At 38.2% G+C, this 21,650-nt stretch overlaps 1 protein-coding gene across 6 annotated transcripts in view; it reads left to right on the top strand.

Moving 5' to 3' along the window:
• Nucleotides 1–21,650, top strand: part of LOC126361500 (protein UBASH3A homolog) — a 248,795-nt gene that overhangs the window by 177,810 nt on the left and 49,335 nt on the right. For all 6 annotated transcript variants that reach the window (XR_007566234.1, XR_007566235.1, XM_050007798.1 and 3 more), the window contains 2 exons: nucleotides 1,352–1,544; nucleotides 4,747–4,882. Coding sequence is in view for 4 of the 6 variants with exons in the window: in XM_050007798.1 (XP_049863755.1) it covers nucleotides 1,352–1,544; nucleotides 4,747–4,882 (329 nt within the window). In the remaining 2 variants the exon portion in view is untranslated. The remainder of the gene's footprint in view (nucleotides 1–1,351; nucleotides 1,545–4,746; nucleotides 4,883–21,650) is intronic.

Genomic DNA, 21,650 nt, shown 5'->3' on the forward strand with positions numbered 1-21,650 from the left:
ACTATTTTTTGAGCTCTCCATGACATTAACTTCCAAAGATAGAAGTGACAGTGCATGTTGCCTGTGTTGTCCTGATCAACCCCTATTCAAAGTGTGTTCAGCTGTTGTCCTGGCCACCACATTCTACAGTTCTCTAACCAGTTGCAAATATTGTGACGTGTTGCTGAGAGACTCCTTCCACTCTGATTGTCAATGCAGCTGCGAAAGACATCATCTAAGTTTAGTGTGTTAAGGTGCCTAGTTGGTTGAGAATCGTGTTACTGCCAGGGGTGGCACTTTTGTGTACTAAATTTTACACACTTTATATTCCAAGGTCTTCTCCAAATGTAATCATGTACTCTTCTGTATACAGTACACACAATAAGTAAAATCCCTTTATTTGCTGTCCTGCCTGGTGTTGCAGTTTTAATGGCCATTCATAAATCTAAACTGGTGCTGTAAAGATGGTGAATGATGGCTTTGAAGCCCTTGACTCTTTTTTGATTGTTGTTAGTTCATACTGAAAAGTTTCTTCAGTGTCTGTCATAACACCTTCTTCTTGTTGGTGATCAAAAGTTCAGAGTCAAAAAATGTTCACTGTAGACAAATGCACTTCATTGACTTCAGTTAGATGTTGCTGAATCCAAACACAGTTATCTGATAGCTCCACGATATGAAGCCTCTGCCTACTGAGCCTGTACACCCTCCCTAAACCGCAACATTCACCTGGGAAACAAGAGAATGATTAATAATAAATCCATGTTTGGGAACAAGAATACAATTTTGAATTCTTGTGGGCTTTACATACTGGAAAAATAATTTTGTTGGTCGCTAAAGGTCAGTAACTACCAACTTCCGAAATGTTGAACATTTTTAAAAATCACCTTCACCCCAGAGGTGAAGACTCCCTGATCCTGTGAGCAGCCTATCACTCCTGAAAAGGTTTAAAAATTCAGGACTTTCATCCAGCAGCCTCAGGAGTAGATGGAAAGTATTCCCATTGATAATTTCCTTCTCCTGTTAATAGCACTCTATTCAAAAGTAGTGCTTTCTACCAGGACTTTTGGCAAGTTTATTTCCAGCAAATGTTATAAAACTGCATCCTTAAGCCAGTAAGTTGGCTCTGATGACAAGTAGTTTTAAGTGAATTAGGGGAAAAGCCACCCTGTCAGTTCCAGGATGGACAAACATCTAATGCATCGGATGTTGGATGCTAGTTCTTGCATCCTCAACAGCCTATTGGTCTGGATGGGAAAACTGTGATACAGTGTTTACACTCTTTTGATAACCATCAACATTTTTCAGTTTTATTTGTATCCAGACAAAGGAATGTATGTTTAAACAAGTTTTGCACTGTTTGTATTGTTTTCAGAACAGTTAGTCTTAGTGAAACATCACTGCCATCTCCCCCTGTGACAGAGCCGGATGAAACAGTGAGAACCATGGATCCTTCAGCAGATCCGCCTCGTATATTCTCTGAGTCTGTGACAGATGCTACTAGCAGCTCCAAACCATCAGATGGAACCAGTGATTCTGGTGACGAGAAACATACTGAGGATGGAGTGGTATGTTAGACTACATGTTATATAATTATTTTTGTTAGTTTTCTGGCTACTGGTATGTTTTGCTGTTTCAGTGCAGTGCTTAGCTTCACGTTCTACTGTGTTTACCTGTGAGTACCTATTGCAACCAATAGCCAAGATAACCTGTAGTACTTTCCTACTTCATATGTAGTTTGCTTTTTTTCCCCAGCATTTTTGCCATCTTTTCATCTGCACTTTTCCCGTCTTCTCGTCTGACCCATCTTCAGTATAATAACTGTATGCAGTGAGGTAGTAATTAAGACACTTTAGTTGAGTTCCAGAGCACAGGGATGCAGTTCCCCTTCCCCCCCATCCAGACTGAGCTCTTCCTCGGTATCCTCAAATCAAATGAGGCAAATGCTATAGCAGTTTCTTTAAAAGGATATGACCAGTTTCCTTTCCCATCTTACTGCAGTCTGAGCTTGTGCTTTGTCTCTAATGATCAATTGCTGTCAGTGGGATGTTAAACTGTAATTGTCACTCCCTTCATTGTAATTGTGCAATAAAGTTTGTTTACCAACCAGCCCATAGAATAGTAAGTGCACTTGATACCTGCAGAATAAAATGTAAAAAAGTTGTATCTGGTTACTTTTCTGGCTGTTATGATGAAATCAGTTTATGTATACTGATGTTCTGTATTTCACAAATTTATAGCATAGCTCATAGAAAATGCTATTCGTCATATGTCTATCATTTACTGCTAGATGAAGCCCTCCTTCATATTTCTTTGTGCACTGTAATCTTCAGCTACAAGCATCCTGAACTAGAGGCCATGCGTTGCAGAACTCTCCAACACTTAAGCTCTGCAACTTTTTTGTTAGAAGTAAGATCAGATTTTGGAGGTGAAAATGTCAAAAAGTTGACTTACTTTTCGGATTTTCATTTACTGATGTCTTATGAGATCATCTTCCAGGGTAGTTCATCACTGAGGAAACAAGTGTTTGTTGCATGTCGCTGTGTAATAGGAGTAATATGTTGTGTCCACTGGTAAACCTCTTGTAGACAGCTCTGTAAACAGTTGGGCCTTCTGATAACAGCATTCCTTCAGGAGAAGTTTGTGGTCAACAATCAATCACAGTTTGAAAAAGGCAGAAACATTTAACAGTATAGTAGTAGAAAGAGAAATAATGCTCATTATCAGTTTTCCAGACAGCACACAAAATTAACTGAAACAAAAACTGTAAGTATAACTGCATGACATCCCTCTGACTGTGCAGAATAATTTATGTAATAGTATGATTGTGTGTGTGTGTGTGTGTGTGTGTGTGTGTGTGTGTGTGTGTGAAGAGAAGGAAGGAGAGACATTAAACACAGTTAAATAAATATTACTGTATGCATAGGAAGAAAGAAGAACATTAAGATATTGTGTAAATGGTCAGTATCTTGCCATGTTTCACACTGAAATGTTGTACTATAATTTGAAAACTGGGTCATTCCATGCCGTAGCGAGATGTTGCATTAATAATCCATGAAACTCATAACTGACAAAACTAACTGCCCAACTTTCTAACTGTGTCTTATTATATGCATATTTTCTAGTGTCTTCTACCAACCTTCCACCGGTGCACTATTTTGATCTTTTCTTATCTCTTGGAATTCAGCAAAGAATTTCCTTCATCTATTTGCCATTAGTTCCTCTGGTGATAGGTCTTGCCCATCCAAATTTCGTTTTCATTACACTCATAACATACATCTTCCGCTCTAGTCAGTTCTATGATCAGTTTGTTTGTTTTCCTATATCTCCCATTTTCTATATAGTGTGCTACCTTTCTGAACATGCATTAAGTTTTGTACATTCAGTTTTAGCTGTGGTGTTCTTTTCTGGGAGACCAATAGACAAAATATGAACACAATTTTCACTCTCAGGAAAGGGTTATAAGAGTAATAATCAAAAACAGTAGTTGAGCTCATTGTAAGAGTCTGTTCAAAACACTGAGTATTTTGACTGCACCAGTGAATTCATTTACCAGGCAGTTGCATGCATCGAAAATAATTTTACTATGCAAACAGCTCTGTCCATGATCATGGAATAAGGTCCAGACTGAACTTACATTATCCAAGAAAGATTGAACATAAAACTCAAATAGTATTTTCTACCAAGGAATAAAACTGTACAGGAAATTACCAAAGGAGACTGCTAAAATTGGTAAAACAAACTTATATAAAAAGGCAGGTAAAAAGTACCTGTTAACCCATACATTCTACATGAGGTAGTTTACTTCGATAATACAGAGTAGGATTTTGGTAGAAAAAGGTAACACACATAATAATAAAACATCTAACATTCTACATAACACTTTCTATTATTATTTTTCATTCTTTTTGTTACTTTTCTGGAGAAACTTACTCCCAGTAGTATAGCATGAACCCCATGTCTTCTTTCTGAGCTCAACATCTCACTTGTTGTAAAGGGATGCTGACTCAGTTCTGCAGGCTAGCAAATGAGTAGTTGCTGTGCACAAAATGGTTCTGACATCAGCTGAAAGTGTGTGTAGTGCACAGTTTGTATTGTATGTGCAGTGACTGGGAGTAAGAAATAAGTGAATAGTGAAGTACTAGACTTTTCCATTATCATGAAACTAATTTCTAAAACAGTCTTGTATGCTAGGGTAAACTGAATGAGGTAGCACTGTTTGAAACAAAATGGCCTTGTATTTGGAGGGCTGGAGGCTCCAATTTTCATCCAGCCATCCTGATTTAGGTCTCCTGTGGTTTCCCTAAATTATTTCAGACAAATAAGAGGGTGGTTCCTACTATAAGCCCCCTGCTGACTATCTGTCCTCTCCTTGTCATTATAGAACTGTAAGTCTATGTGAATTACTTTATTTTTGTTCTTCTTAAATTGTAACACCAATACTTGTCCAATATACTTGGAAAATAGATCTGTAGATGAATAAAACAACAACAATTAAAATTTGTCATTTACATAATGTGTCACGTTTTCTGAGGTTGTAGTTGTGGTAACCACTATCTCCATTTCCTCCTCTGTTTTGGACACATTAATTCAATATACATCTCTTAAATGAAATACACTCTTTACGTTTATACCATTTTGAAAAATCACAACTATGCTGCATTTGTTTACTTATACATTCAGTTAGGAAATTGTGTAAGTGTGTTACGAGAGACATCTATAATCCATACACAATTTTTTTTTTTTTTTCTTTTTCTTTCAAACTTACAGGTTTGTACAAGTGCAGAGTCAGAAGGAGCCTCTGAGGTAACGAACAGTGAACCACGCCACCTGTATATTGTTCGTCATGGGGAGAGAATTGACTTTACATTTGGAACATGGATCCCATACTGTTTTGATGAACAAGGTGCGTAATATTTTTATTTTGAGTTTGAAAGTATGAAACAGTAAAATGTTGCTGGCTGATGTAAATGATGGTAATGTCTCAGTGTTCTCTTGTTGGCACTGGTCATGGAACTGTGGATAAGTGATTGAGATGTGTATATAGATTTTGATAGAATTAATAGAATGAGATTCGTAAAGTAAGTGACCATGTTCCAGATATATTCCCACCTGTTTAGTGATTTCTGTGTAACTTGGCATGTCATACCATGTGTCACACACAAATTATTTAATGATAGCTCTCTATTTTCCTAGTTTCCACAAAATTTGTTTCTTTAACTGTAGTACATTTCTTGTCCCATGCTGTGGCCATAGGTTACAATTTGGAATATAAATGTATGTACTTGGAAAGAGAAAGGGAATGGGAAAAACTGGTTGACAATGGAAAGATGAAAAGTGGATGTCTTAGGGGTGGCAGAAACAAGGCGAGGAGATGAAGAAAGGCATAAATTGAGAAACAGGTTTAGACTACTGAACAGACAATGACAGTGGCACCAGGAATGAAGTGGATATAATTGTCGGAGTTTGACTATAAGAGGAATTAACTATAATACACGAGAGAATGATGAAGACAAAAGTATCATTGATGGGGAAAACATTGATAATATTACTTGTATATGACCTCCCCCCCACTCCCTTCCAGAAGTAGTGTATTTAGAGCAAAAAAGAGGAGTATGTGGAAGAATTGCAGAGACAGATGACTGGGCAGAACACACTTGTAATGATAGATAGTGATGTGCATATTGGTAGAAAGAGACACAGACATAAAAATGTATAAATTGAAGACATAAAGTCTATGTGTGAGTCAGCAATCATATTTTTAACTTTATTAATAATTGTCTGTCTTGAAAATAAGATGGAAAATTATTGATAAAGCATGAAAATATACTTGGAATAGATGGCTGGGGAAGGTGAGACAATGAACGTGATAGATTATTGGACTTTTGAAAAAAGAATGAGTTTAAAGTTGGAACGTCATGGGTTTGATGTGTGTGTGAGTGTGAGTGTGAGTGAGAGTGTGAGTGAGAGAGAGAGAGAGAGAGAGAGAGAGAGAGAGAGAGAGAGAGAGAGAGCTCCATATTGTAACATGGTGTTGCAGTGATTGTTTTAAAAATTCAGTAGTTGATTATATATATTAGTAGATGAAATGATGAGAAACATTGCAGTTAGCAAGATAATGCCATCAGATGCATCAGATGGTGGTCATCACCTGTTAGTAATGAACATCAGAGAAATAAAGGAGAGAAAAGGGGAAGAAAACCAAGAAAGGCATGTAAGTGTGTGGAATGTAAAAGAAGCAGAGTTAAAGGAACATTATCAGAGGAAAATAAGAAACAAAACCCTTTTGGGTGAGCTGCAAACTATGGAAAATGAGTGGAGGGGCTTATGAGCACAATGATAGAAGCAGCAGAGGGAGATGTGTGCAAGAAATGGCAATAGAGTTACTTGGTGCCACCTTGGTAGGATTCTGAAATAAAAGGAGGAGTATTGGAGAATAAGATATTTAGATTAATATTTCAGTAAAGCATATTAAAGCATGGGAAGAACATGAAATGAGATAGGAGGTGGCACAGGAAAAGAGAAAGTGGATGGAAAAGTGGACCACAGTGATGGAACAATTAGTAAAAGAAATAAGAAAATATTATATGGAATAATCAAGAGTATTAGAGGAGAAATGGCAAAGAATGTAAACAAGGGTGGTAAAGATGGAAATGAGGTAGAGGAGGAGGAGGAGGAGGAGGATCTGAAAGAACTGTTGTGGGCATATTTTGAGAATTTGCTGAATACGGATGGAGCAGTGGAGGAAGATACAGATGTAGAGAAGAATGCTACTGAACTGTAAATGGATGAAGATCTAATGTGATTAGAAGTGGAAGACTCACTGAAGAACATGAAAGAGGAAAGGCATTGGGGTTGTAGGAGCCAAGTGCAGAAATTATCAGAACAGCAGAGGTGGGGGCACAGCAGCTGTCTATACTTATCAGATCCTCTTACTTTGTCCACCGTCATGTAGCAGATACACCAGACAACCTGTTCCTGGTCACAGCACCCTTGCAGTTAAAGCATTGTATTGAAATGTCTCACTGTGGGCGCACATTCTAACCATAAAAAAAAGTTAGTGGCATAAAATTTATCTGAATAAATCTCTCACTCTGCAGTGGAAAATGCATTTTGTTGAGAACGCTCCTATAGTGCAACCTATCCGAGGATGACTCAGAACTGGCCCTTACAGCTTCAGCTTTACTTCTGTCCGTAATTTTCTCCTGACTTCTGAAATTCACAAAAGTTCTCCTGTATATCTAGCAGTCTTTCACATTCATGGAAGAAACGATATCACAGAGTAATAGCTTAGCTTTAACTTAGGGATTCTTTCAGGAATGAGTCTTTCACACTGCAGCAAAGTGTAAGAGCGTAGACCAAAAAAAAAAGGCAAGTTTCTGGATTTGAGTCCTGGTCGGGCACACAGTCCTGGTCCGGTGCACAGTCCTAATCTGCCAGGAAGTTTCAGTATAAAATGGATTCAGGTCTGACCCTTCTACAATTTTTATATGACTGTTAAAATTAATGTCTAACTCCTGGCTTCAGCTGCCAGAGACTGTGGTCATGTATGTGTGAGTTGTTTTTCCGTGTATATGTGTCTGTGTATGTTGTCTATTTTTGATGAAGGACTTGTTAGCCAAAAACTCACTTTCTGACAGTTTTTTTTGTTGTGCCCATCTGTGACTCAACATCTCTGCTGTATGGTGAGTAGCAACTATGCTTTTCATAATCTTGTCTAACTTTTTCAAAAAACATATTTGGTCTTGGCACTTCTACAGAAGTTTGATTTATGGTTAAAGAATGTATCAGTATAATAGCTGATCATATTCCCAACAACACTTACAAAGCTGTGATAGATATTCACTCTGATGCATAACCAGAGTCTAGAAAAATAATCTCTCAGCACCCATCAATATGAATCCAATGATGGTACAGCCAGTAGAGACAGTAATATGATTCTTCTTGTCAGTTGATAGTAATGAAGAACCTGAACTATATGTTCAGTCTTTGTCACTATTTTCAAGGCATAATAAATGAAAAGCGAAAAATAATGGAAGTGAAACATGGGCGATAAATAATTTGCACAAGAAGAGAATAGAAGCTTTCGAAATGTGGTGCTACAGAAGAATGCTGAAGATTAGATGGGTAGATCACACAAATAATAAGGAGGTATTGAATAGGATTGGGGAGAAGAGGAGTTTGTGGCACAACTTGACTAGAAGAAGGGATCGGTTGGTAGGACATGTTCTGAGGCATCAAGGGATCACCAGTTTAGGGTTGGAGGGCAGTGTGGAGTGTAAAAGTTGTAGAGGGAGACCAAGAGATGAACACACTAAGCAGATTCAGAAGGATGTAGGCTGCAGTACGTACTGGGAGATGAAGAAGCTTGCACAGGATTGAGTAGCATGGAGAGCTGCATCAAACCAGTCTCAGGACTGAAGACCACAACAACAACAATAAATGAAAAACCAGTTGTTCTACTGCATCTGTGAATACTATTAGCAAAGCTTGCAGGGGCACTTTCTTCTCAAATGTAGACTTCTTGGTTTTTGTTGCAGGCCTTTTTTGTGAAGATTGGTTTGATGCAGCCCTCTGCATTAGTGTAGCCTATGTAAGAGCCCTCATCTTTGCATAACTGCTGCAACCTACATCCAGTTGATCTTTCTTGCTGGAGTCCTGCCTTGGCCTCCCTCCAAAAATTTTTATTGCCCCCCCCCCCCTGCTGCACCCATTACTAAACTGACTATTGCTTCTATTACTTGATGCCTCAGGCTGTGTCACCAACCCATTCGTCCATTTAGTCATTTGTACCATAAAGCTCTTTCATCCAGTACATTCTCATTAGTTGCTTGTTCAGAATTCTTCTACAGTACATTCCAAAAGCTTCTAGCCTGTTCTTGTTTGTACTTTCTATCATCTACATTTCACATCATATGACACTGTAGTCCAAACAGCTATTTTCAGAAAAGATTCCCTAATACATATATTTATATTAGATGTCAACATAATTCTCTGCACAAGTTATTTTGATACCCAAATGGCAAAGCTTATTTAATACTTTTTGTGTCTGATTTCCTTATCTGATCTGTCAGTGTAACCTGATTTAATTTCAGTACGCCACATTATCCTAGTTTTACTGTGGTTGATGTTGATCTTATAATCTCTTTCCAGGATGCTATTCTGCCCATTTAACTGCTCTCCAAGCAACTGCTGTCTTTGCCAGAGTTATTGTGTAATCCAAATTCCTTCTTGTTTTCCTTTACTGTTTGCTCTATTTACAGATTAAGTGACTTGGTGGTTAGTGTATTAACCCTTTCTCACCTCCTCCTCAAATACCACTTCCTTTTGGTGTCCTTCAATACTACTAACTGCAATCTGGTTTCTGTACAAGTTGTAGATTTCATTTTGCTCCCTTGGTTTGACCCCTGTATTACTTCAGAATTTCAAAGAAAGCATTCCAGTCAACATTGTCAAAAGCTTTTTTGAAGTTTTACATTGCTTTTATTTATTTATAATAGCACTCTTTTATTTTGTTGTACTCACGGAGTACACATTCCTTGTAGCTAGCATCCCAAATATTTTCCAGTTACGCCTGGATTAACTAATATGAAGATTCTTTGTTTTTAATTTTTTGTCAACTGTACAGACATTATTATTGTAAGTAGAGTAACAAACAACAGCAGTTCAATAAAGTGCACAGCCTCTTTCTAACTCTACAAGATTAAGAGCTACAACAAATTCAAATTCTTAAAGGTGGTACTTTACTACATGGGGAACATCCTTTTTGTTGTTGTTGTAATCTATAGTCAGAGGACTGGATTTTCCAGCTTTCCACACTAGTCTATCCTATATAAGCCTCGTCAGCTCTGCTGTGTAAGTACTGCAACCTACACGTATTTGAACTTGCTCATTTGAACTTGCCTACTGCATTCAGCCCTTGGACTCCAAAATTTTACCCCTCCCCCCTTCCATTACCAAATCAGTGATACCTTCTTTTAGTCAAGTTATGCCACAAACTTTATTTTTTGCCAATTTGACTTAGTCCTCCTCATTAGATACTCAATCTGCCCATCTAATCTTCAAGAATCTACTGCAGCCCTATATTTCAAATACACATATTCTTTTCTTGGTGTAACTGTTTATTATCCAGTGTCACTGTTTATCATCCATCTTTCATTTTTATGCAAAGCTACCCTCCACACAGAGACCATTAGAAAATATGTTCTCATATTTAAATTCATACTAGATGTTAACAATTTTTTGGAAATGCTTTCCTTGCAGTAGCCAATCTGCATTTTATATGCTTTCTATTTCAGCCATCATCAGTTATTTCCGTGTCCAAATTAAAATAAAAGTCATCCACTACTTTTACCATCTCATTTCCTTTCTATTTTCTCATGATCTCTTATTTAATTTGACTACAGTCAATTACCGTTGTTTTACTTTCGGACATGATAATCTCATAACCTCTTTCCAAGAGACTATCCATTCCATTCAGCTAGTCTTTCAAGTTCTTTGCTGTCTGTTTTTTGGACCTCTGAATAGAACAGAACTCAAAGCTTTTCCTGCCTCACTCCCTTTGTTACATTCACCTGCTTTACTTCTTCATTGAGAGTCCTTGGTGTTGACGCAATGCATTGTTATACTGGCTGAAAAATGGGGGATGGATGTTCAACATTGACTACTGTAAATGATGTAGCCAACAGTTGCACAGTTGCGTTTCACAGTTCTTTACTGTTCACAACCCCCCCCCCCCCCCCAATGTTACATAGTTATATGGCCAGTTTACTATTGGCTAACTTCTGATAAGCCTCATTAATGTGTTGCAGGCAAACATCAGCACACTGCTACAATACTTTGCTGCTGAACATCTATGAGCAGTAAATACCTAACCAAACACTTCTTGAAGAATATTAAGGTGCATGTGACACTATTTCTCAAATAAATTGAACAGATACTGTCATTGTTTTAACACACAGCCTATTGGTGTTACATTAATTCCAATGTTAAGTTAATGCATTTTGTTGCGCTAACTGATACAGACGTCTCGTATGAAAATTGGCCATGGACTGATTGTCTCGGGACCAAAAATCAGGCCTTTATATATCCTCACAATAATAGGCACTGAAACTATACATTGTTCGATGTTTAAATTACAGAAATTACAATTAAAACATAATTCATTCAATTAACTGAATACATTGAAAAATGCCTTCTTTCTAATAGAGTCTTCTGCCCCAGAGGTTAGGCTGAATTATTTGTTTAAATAATGAAATTAACAGATATATGAGGTGCTACAATAAAGTAATGAGACTGATGTGAAAAAAATTTTGCGTACCGTTTTAGTCAAGTTTAGTGTTGTCTCCTACAAAGTAGTTCCCTACTGATTGCACACACTGCCATTGATGGCAACATTTATGGAACTCATTTTCTGTAATATTCCCCAAGACCCTCGTCACAGCTTTTTGGACATCTTGTGTTGTTTGAAAATGGTGTCCCTTGACCGCTGTTTTGACTCTGGAAATAGAAAAAAGTCACACGGATGAGATCTGATGAATAAGGTTGCTCTAACAGATTGGCTTCCACATTTTTCCGCGTTTCTCGCTGTTGTGGTGCGAGATTTTTGGGGACAATTTTTGCACAGCCAAGATCTTCAGTTATTAGTAGATGAACCATTTCTTGATTGATGTTCAGTTCTTCTGCAATCATTTTCGTGGATAATCTTCGATCATATCATACGAGTTTATGCACCCTGGCCAAGCTGACATCCGTCCATGAGATTGATGGTTGTCCACCATGGTCTTCGTCTTCAACATTTGTTCTGCCTTCACTAAACATTTTATGCAAACAAAAAACTTGAGCTCTTGACATGACCTGCTCTCCAAAAGCCTTCTGAAGCTTACCGTAAGTTGTTGTTGCGTTTTCACCCCCATTTAATGCTAAAATAAATGGCATACCGTTGTGCAATATTATATGGTTCCATTTAAATGGCATACCGTTGCACAATATTATACGGTTCCATTTTCTTGACGAGAGGCACAAACACGTGTTAACTTATTACAGCAAAACTCACTACTGAGCAGTTGCATCAATGTGCCGCTTGGACGAGAAGCAGCTTATAGACCAAGGTCAAAGATATTGTGCCTATGCAAGCCGAATTAATTAAGGGCTGGCTTTGCTAATATGTTTTTGAATGGGGCCAAATAAATACTTTAAGAATCCTAGTACTTCCTCTTCCAAAAGGCATCTAAGTCACGAAAAAACTGCTGATTTCACCCCATAACAAAAGATATTACCTAGGAATAGTCAAAATAAATTAGGAAATTGATGACATATGCAAAACTAAGCACAAAATTGGATCTTAAGACTAAGGGTTAACATTTCTCATTTATAAAAATGCAGATTATACTCATGTATGTTAATGGTAATTAGTCAAAAATGGAAAAAAGAATGAATTTAAGGAGGCAGATGGCAAAAAAAAGAGAGGAAGTAAAGAGATCCCAGCTTGGTTTATCACTCCTTCTCAACTACTGCTTCTTTTTCAGCTCCATTGACTCTTATAACTGCAGTCCTGTTTGTGTTCAAGTTGTAAATAATGTTTTGCTCCTTGTATTTTATCCCTCCTACCTCCAGAACTTCAAAGAGTGTTTTTCTGGCAACATTGTCAAAAACTTTCTCTAAATCTATAAATGCTGTAAATTTAGATTTGCTTTTCTCTGACCTATATTCTAAGATAAGTTGTAGGGTCGGTATTGCCTTACATGTTCCTGAATTTCTCCAGAACTCAATCTTATCTTCCCCACTGTTGGCTTCAACCTTTTTTTTCATTATTCTCTAAATAATTCATGTTGGTATTTTGCAACAATGGCTTATTAAACTCATAGTCCAGTAATAATAACTGTTGGCATGTGCCTTCTTTGGAATTGGAATTGTTGAATTCTTCCTTAAGTCTGGGGGTATTTTGCTTGCCTCGTATAACTTACACAATAGGTGAAATAGTTTTGTCATTGCTGGCTCTCCTAAAGATATCAGTAGTTCTGAGGGAATGTCACCTTACTCCAGAGGCCTTCTTTTAACTTAGGTCTTTCAGTGTGCAATGTTCAGGGATATAATGATTAAGAAACTTCTTGTTTCATTACTGCTATCTGACCTCAGCTCTGTTTAAATGTGGGAATATACCCCAAGTATCGTTTGCATCAAATTAATATGATAATTTATTTTATTAATAAAGCTCTTATTCTATCAGTAGTTTGCTACCTACAGAAATGATAATGCTTCAATTATTGTCTGTTATTAAATCTTACTTTTATTCATTAAAAACAGGATGAGTAATATTTCTAACCTGAAACATTACAATCAAATTAATTCTCTAAACTAACTACCCTGCCATTGACACAATGGAGACTCTATCCGTAATCATCCCTTTCCCTAACTTATGTAGGTTAATACTGGCCACGCAAGTGGTTTTACTGAAGTTCCACCTAGACGGACACAGAATCAGAGAGCGCAAGCAAAGAGCTAGTGGAACACATATGCAGTTTCAATTACAATGCCCTACTTTGTCAACTGTTTGCTCTAATATCACCATAATTCAGCACGTAGCTTATGACAGTCGTCCCACGTACCAGCATGATATCACCTTTCCCCTGTGAGAGCTCTTGCGGAGCTGACCCTCAGCATCCACGTAGCACCACCGCCGACACCAGAGTCCCCATCATGTTGCCGCCAAACTTTGCTGTTCCTCGCACATGTATCCATATGTGTTTTTTGGCCAATCAGAACTCTGAATTTTCGTGTGGTTCTTGTTGCCGCCAAACTTTGCCACTCCTCTCACATGTATCCCAATGCTTTTCAGCCAATCAGGACTCTAAAATTTTGTGCAGATCTCCCACCTTTCATGGGCATGCCATATTTATATCCCGTTAGCTGCACCGGCAGGAAACAGTCTCTCTCTGTCTCACACGTATGCACTCTCTCTCTCTTCTTCCACCTGTGAGGTCTCAGGCACCTGTGGTCAAAAGTGCCACACAACTGACAAAGCAGCTGCCGTGTGAAGCACTGGCCAGCTGCCGGCCACCTCACTTGTTCGACATGACAAACAACTCTTTCCTGTGTGCATCCAAACCACCTTCCCAATGATAATACGCATAGTTCTAAAATCTTATGTACCAGTATTAACCTAAATATGTTGCTACTAGTATAATTCTGTCAAATGGCTATCTGTGTCCGTGTGGTATTTGTCATATATTATTTTCTGAATAAATGTCATGTAAGGTGCAAGTATCTGCCACCTTATAAGTGCTTTGTCAAATACTTCTCACACTATCATATCTCCTATCTCATCTTTACCTACTTCCTTTTCTGTTTGTATAATACAGTCCTAATCTTTGTTTTGTATAATACAGTCCTCATCTTTGTTGCCCCGTATAGACACTATATAAATTTCTTTCACCTTTCAGCTTTTCTATCTTTGCTTAGTACCAGTTTCCCATATGAGCTCTTGAAATTCATGCTGCTTCTCTTTCCCCCAAAGACTTCTTTAATTTTCCTGTAGACATTATCTATCTTCCACTAGTCAATCATGCTTCTACAGCTGTGTGTCCACCCTCTAGCTGTTCCAGCTTAGCGATTTTGCATTTCTTGTCAACTTTGTTTTTTAGACACCTATATCCCCTTTTGCTTCATTTGGTGCATTTTTATATTTTTTTCCTTTGCTCAATTAAATTCATTATCTCCTGTGTTATCCAAGGACATTTGCTAGGCATTGTCTTTTTACCTACACGATCATCTAATGCCTTCAGTATTTCATATCTCAAAGCTATCCATTAGTCTTGTATTGTATTTGTAGTTTCTTATTCTTATTACACCTATTCCTGTATTACCTATATTTGATTTAGTGTTTCTAACCCTTTAGTCATCTTATCAGAAGTTTTGTTCTTCCAGCCATCACACTATACTATTTCCCACTATATCTAATTTCATCATGAAAATGGTAATTTTCAAATTCTATTGTTTACCTACCTGATTAAGGGATCTAACATTCCTTGCTCCAGCATGTAGAATGCCAGTTTTTTTCTGATGATGATGTCCTTCTGTCTAGTCCTTGCCTGGAGATCTGAATGAAAATGGTTCAAATGGCCCTGAGCACTATGGGACTCAACTGCTGTGGTCATCAGTCCCCTAGAACTTAGAACTACTTAAACCTAACTAACCTAAGGACATCACACAGCCATGCCCAAGGCAGGATTCGAACCTGCGACCGTAGCAGTCTCACGGTTCCGGACTGCGCGCCTAGAACCGCGAGACCACCGCGGCCGGCTGATCTGAATGAAGGACTATTTTACTTCCACAACATTTTACCCAAGATGGTGTCATTATTGTTTAACCATGCAGTAGACCTGCATGCCTTCAGAAAAATTACAGCTGCAATTTCCTCTTGCTTTCATCCATTATTGGTATCAGAACAGCAAGGCCATGATGGCTAATGTTGGAAAGCTATATTAGTCAGTATCCTAAATGTTGCTCTTGCAACTGCCGGAAAGATCGGGGCCCCCTTGAGGAATCATATGTTTTCTTCGCATATTTCCTCCATTGTGATTATACATACAGTACTGCTTCCTGCACCATTGAGGCTCGCAAGGTGCTCCACCTCAAGTTCCGTGGTTTCTGAGAGGGACATCCTTCATAGCTAAGAAACTCTTTCTGCTGAACATCATCTGGGGGCATTTGATAAAATATATGGTCTCTGTAACTGTAACGGATTACATTCTCTTCTGGGGAAGAGCAGTTATTATACAAAACATATTACCAAAGTAGAATATTATCATACACCTTGTAAATTTTTGTTTTCAGATAAATGCTGTGTTGTCCCTTTATGAAATAGCCAGTTTCGATCAGAAAAGGGTACATCCTCAGGTACATTGTGTCATCACTAATCAGAAGCATGGCATATCGTAACTATTAACAAGCATCATGCCATAACCAATATGTTAAACCCAACTATAATACTGGAATACATGCAGCACACTGTAGGTAATGTGACAAAGCATATGGCGGATTCGTATCATGTTCTTTGTCACATTACTGATTGTGTACTGTGTGTACTCCAGTGTTACAGTTGGATTTAACTCATTGTCTTGTTTCACAAAGCTTGTTAATAGCTAAGATTTGTCATGTATTTGTTTAAAGATTACATTATACCTGAGGATTGCCCATTTTTGACTGAAACTTATTTCTTAATAATGTGACACTAAAGCTATGTGTAAACTATGATTTTTCCAAAAATTTCTATAAACAGGAAATCATCATGTCCTTCAAAATTAACTTTGTAAAAAAGTGTCCCTCCTCAGAGATAAGTTTGTTGCATGCAGTGCAGCCTCATGTCTAGTCAGTTATGCCCTGGTGGAACTGTTCATTTTAGTTTTCACTTGTTTTAATATGGTATTGGGACCAACATGATGCTACAGTATGCTCAGCTGTTCTTGTATTCAAAACTCTTCCTGCACCTCAAGCAAAATTACACAGTAGGCAAGAAAGAATGTTGGCCAGCATGCATTTAACCAAGATGTTCCCACACACATATTTATATGGACCCCTGTTCATCTGATAGCAAATCACACACCTCATAGCATTATTCGGGTCACACTGTACAATGAGGTATCCAAAAAATGAATTATTTTTTAAAAGCTGTATATTCTCAAATTATTTACAAGACAACCTTTTCCCCTTCAAAATACTTTCCATTACAACTAATACATTTGTCCCACCAGTGTTTCCACTGCTCAAAATGTTTTTTGTAGTCATCTTTAGAAATAGCTGACAGCTTCTCCCCCTCTTCTTCTTCTTCCCCCCTTCTTTTTTCCCTTCAAATCAGTGTCCCTTCATGCCCTTTTCATGCATGGGAATAAGAAAAAGTTGCATGGAGCCAGGTCAGTCGAGTAAAGTGCATGGGGCAGTGAAACCATGCCATGTTTAGTCAATAACTGTGTAACAGAGATGGCTGTCTTTGCAGTTGTGTTGTCATGGTGGAAGAACCAGTCTCCTATCTGCCACATATTGGGTCTTTTTCGGTGAACATTGTTGCGCAATTGTCTTCAAACTTCCAAATAAAATGTTTGATTGGTGTCCTGACCTGGAAGAACAAACTCTGAATGAACTATGTACTTGGCATCAAAGGATCAAATCAGCATTGTTTTGATGTCTGATTTGACTTGATGACTTTTTTTTTTAGGAGTGATGATGTCTTCCATTGGCTTAACTATACAGAATTTTTTCAATATTTTTGGCAATTCAGGCAGTTGATTGACATCCAGAACGAGGTTCGTCATCAGTCGCCATTTGTAAATTGAGCAAACAACTCATACACTTGAGGTTTTCCCATAGCTTTATTTTGTAAGATGTTATGAACATTAATACAGTTTCAGGAGCTTTATTTACTGAGTAGAAAATAAAATCTCACAGCTGCATCTTACTCACTTAAACTTGTCAAAAAATAAAAAAATGGGCGCTAGAAAAACGATCACTCTGCAGATGAACAAAATAAGCCAGGTCAACAACACAGGTGACACTGTACTAGCAAAGAGTTGCGCTTCTGAGTTCAGGAGGAGAACATCATTGTAAAGTGAGAGCCATTACTTAAGTGAAAAATAAGCATGGAGGTCACAACTGGCTGAAGCTGGAAGCCACATGAACAAATCCTCCCAAATGAAATTTACCGTAGATTACAGTGTGACTGGCAGAAATGTATACTACAAAAGCTATGCCCACAGCACTGTTATTCCAGTTTTGTTTTGGGTACCCCCTCAGAAGCTCTTGGTGAAGACCACTCAGAACTAGTAACATAGGATTCTCTAAGTTCCCATAACTACAAGATCTACCTAAGCACAATCAGTAATTGTAGTGATGTGGATGCACTGTCATAGTTTCCTATAGAGCCCAACATGACCTTTTCTGAGTAGAAGGGACTGTAATTCCTGGATAATATGGTGATACAAACCCAATAGAAACTTTCCTGTTAATGTGGTAAAAGTTATCATGCTACATGGGAAGATGTCACACTGTAATCTATGGTAAATTTCATTTGGGAGTATTTGTTCATGTGGCTTCCAGCTTCAGCCAGTTGTGGCCTCCATGCTTATTTTTCGCTTGAGTAATGGCTCTCACTTTTCAATGGTGTTCTCCTCCTAAGCTCAGAAGATGATGATTGAGGAATCAACATTCCTCAGTTTCATCAGGCATGTAATACCGGACTCACGGGGGAGGGGGGGTGACTTACTGAGCACCAGACACACAATGTCTTGTCTGTAGGCCAGACTGCAGTATCAAGTCAGTGGTTCAAGTTTTTTATAGGAAAAGTTTAACGTAGCTCCTGCTCCAGTGAGAGGACCCTCCAATGTGGTTGAGCACCTATAACACCATATCCATCCACATCCTCCAATGTGTGGTACTTGTGGCGTCCAGGTCACTGTGCATCACATTTTATTGGATTGCTTTTTCTGACCAGGGGTCCATGGCTGACTTGCTGGCAGACCTGCCATCTCTTTCAGGAAACTCTTGAATGAATGTGGTTAAAGTTTTAAAGTTCTGTGACATGTCAAATGTTTTTACAAAGATTTTAGGGAGAGGGTCTTTATTTGCTCACTCTGTGACAAGTTCACCCATATTTTATGTCAGTGGCCAGCCAATGACAATTTCCTGTGGCATTCTTGCTGCTTCATTTTCGTTTTCCTTACATTTTACTGTCTTATACAGCATTTTCCTTCTTTTCCTACTTTCTTTGTGTGTGTGCTTCGGTTTTGTTAAGTCTGTCCAGATTCGTTTCTTTTAATGTGTGTCAGGGTGCTGATGACCTCGACATTGACCGCCCATAAGCCCCAAAACACACACACACACACACACACACACACACACACACAGACACAGACACAGTTTAATGCTGCCTGTCTGTAATACTATTTCATTTATTTGCAAAGCATTATATTTCTTATAGGCCTGCCAGACATCATTTATTGTAAACCAAACAATTTACACACAATCTGCAAGATTGCTGGGTCATCATAACATAAAGACATCTGTTCCAAATATTATTTACACAAGTCATTGTTGTAGCCAGTCCATTGACAGTATGAGCATTATTGAAGCTAGTAAGCAATCCAGTCAGTGGCCCTAAACAAATATGGAATTCTTTGGCTGGTTCAAAAAGTGCTGATACATAGACACAAGCTGTTTGTGTGAGTCAAGTATACGATGGCGCAAGCTGTTGTTGTTTGGTTTTAGGATATTCAACACTGTGTTTTCTTTTTTTTAAGTCATCAGTCTTCTGGCTGATTTGATGTGGCCCATCACGAATTTCTCTCATGTGCCAACCCCTTTATCTCAGAGTAGCACTTGCAACCTATGTCATCAATTATTTTCTTGGTGTATTCCAATCTCTGCATCCCTCTAGTACCATGGAAGTCATTCCCTGAGGGATTAATAGATGTCCTATCATCCTATCCTCTCCCCTTTTCAGTGTTTTCCACATGTTCCTTTCCTCTCCGATTCTGCGCAGAACCTCCTCATTCCATATCTTATTCAGTCCAGCTAATTTTCGACGTTTATCAGTAGCACCACATCTCAAATGCTTTGATTCTCTTCTGTTCCAGTTTCCCCACAGTCCATGTTTCACTACCATACAATGCTGTGCTCCAAATGTACATTCTCAGAAATGTTTCCTCAAATTAAGGCCAATGTTTGATACTAGTAAACTTCTCTTGGCTGGGAATGCCCCTTTTTGCCAGAGTTAGTCTGCTTTTGATGTCCTCCTTGCTCTGTCCAACAGTGGTTATTTTGCTGGCTAGGTAATAGAATTCCTTAATTTCATTTATTTCATGACCATTAATTGTGATGTTAACTTTCTCGCTGTTCTCATTTCTGCTACTTCTCATTACCTTTATCTTTCCTTGATTTACTCTCAATCCATATTCTGCAGTCATTGGACTATTCTTTCCATTCCATGCTTTCCATGTAATTCTTCTTCACTTTCACTCAGGATATCTAGTGTTATCAGTGAATTGTATTATTGATATCCTTTCACCTTGAATTTTAATTCCACTCCTGAACCTTTCCTTTATTTCCATCATTGCTTCTTCAGTGTACAGATTGAACAGTAGAGGCAAAAGACTACACCCGTCTTACACCTTTTCTAATCTGAGTACTTTGTTTTAGGTCATCCACTCTTATTAATCCCTGTTGGCTCTTGTACATGTTTTATATTAAACATCTCTCCCTACAGCTCATCCCTATTTTTCTCAGAATTTCGAACATCTTACACCATTTTACATTGTCCAGTCCTTTCTCCAGGTCGACAGTTCCTATGAACATGTCTTGCTTTTTCTTTACTCATTCTTCCATTATCAACTGGAATGTCAGAATTGCCTCTCTGGTGCCTTTACCTTTCCTAAAGCCAAACTGTTCGTCATCTAACACATCCTCAATTTTCTTTCCCATTCAGCTGTATATTATTCTTGTCAGCAACTTGAATGTATGAACTGTTAAGCTGATTGTGCGATAATTCTTGCACTTCTCAGCTCTTGCAGACTTCAGAATTGTGTGGATGACTCTTTGTGGGTCACCAGTTGCATACCCTCTCCACAGCAATGTGAATAGTCGTTGTGTTGCAACTTCCCCCAATGATTTAGAAATTCTGATAGAATGTTATCCATCCCCTCTGCCTTGTTTGATTCAAGTCCTCCAAAGCTCTCTTAAATTCTCATTCTAGTACTGGATCCCCTATCTCTTCTTAATCGACACCTGTTTCTTCTTCTATCACATCAGACAAATCTCCCTCACAGAGGCCTTCAGTGTACTCTTACCACCTATCTGCTCTCTCATTAAACAGTGCACTCTTAATTTTACCACTCTCGCTTTTAATTTTTAATTTCACCGAAGGTTATTTTGAATTTCCTATATGCTGAGTCAGTCCTTTGACAATCATTTCTTTTTCAATTTCTTCACATTTTTCATTGAGCTGTTTTGTCTTAGCTTCCCTGCATTCTTGTTTATTTCATTCCTCAGTGACTTGTATTTCTGTATTCCTGAATTTCTCTGAATATTTTTGCACTTACTTCTTTAATCGATCAACTGAATTATTTCTTGTGTTACCCATGGTTTCTTCGAAGTTACCTTCTTTGTCTCTATGTTTTTCTTTCCACCTTGTGATTTCCCTTTTTAGATACGTCCATTCCTCTTCAACTGTGCTACCTACTGGGCTATTCCTTACTACTGTGTCTATAACATTAGAGAACTTCAAGCAAATCTCATCATTTCTTAGTATTTCTGTATGCCACTTCTTTGCATATTGATTCTTCCTGGCTAATCTCCTAGACTTCAGCCAACTCTTCATCACTACCACATTGTCATCTGACTCTGTATCCACTCCTGGGTATGCCTTATAATCCAGGATCTGATTTCAGAATCTCTTCCTGGCCATTATGTAATCTTATTGAAATCTTCCTTTATCATCCAGTCTTTTCCAAGTATACCTCCTTCTCTTGGGATTTTTGAACAAAGTATTCACTGTTACAAGCTGAAATCCATTACAGGACTCAATTAGTCTTTCTCCTATCCCATTCTCTGGCCCAAGCCCATACTCTCCTGTAACCTTTTCTTCTGTTCCTTCCCCTGCAACTGCAATCCAGTCCTCCATGACTATT

The sequence above is a fragment of the Schistocerca gregaria genome, chromosome 1 (genome assembly GCF_023897955.1).
Source record: "Schistocerca gregaria isolate iqSchGreg1 chromosome 1, iqSchGreg1.2, whole genome shotgun sequence".
In the NCBI taxonomy this organism is placed as follows: Eukaryota; Metazoa; Arthropoda; class Insecta; order Orthoptera; family Acrididae; genus Schistocerca; species Schistocerca gregaria.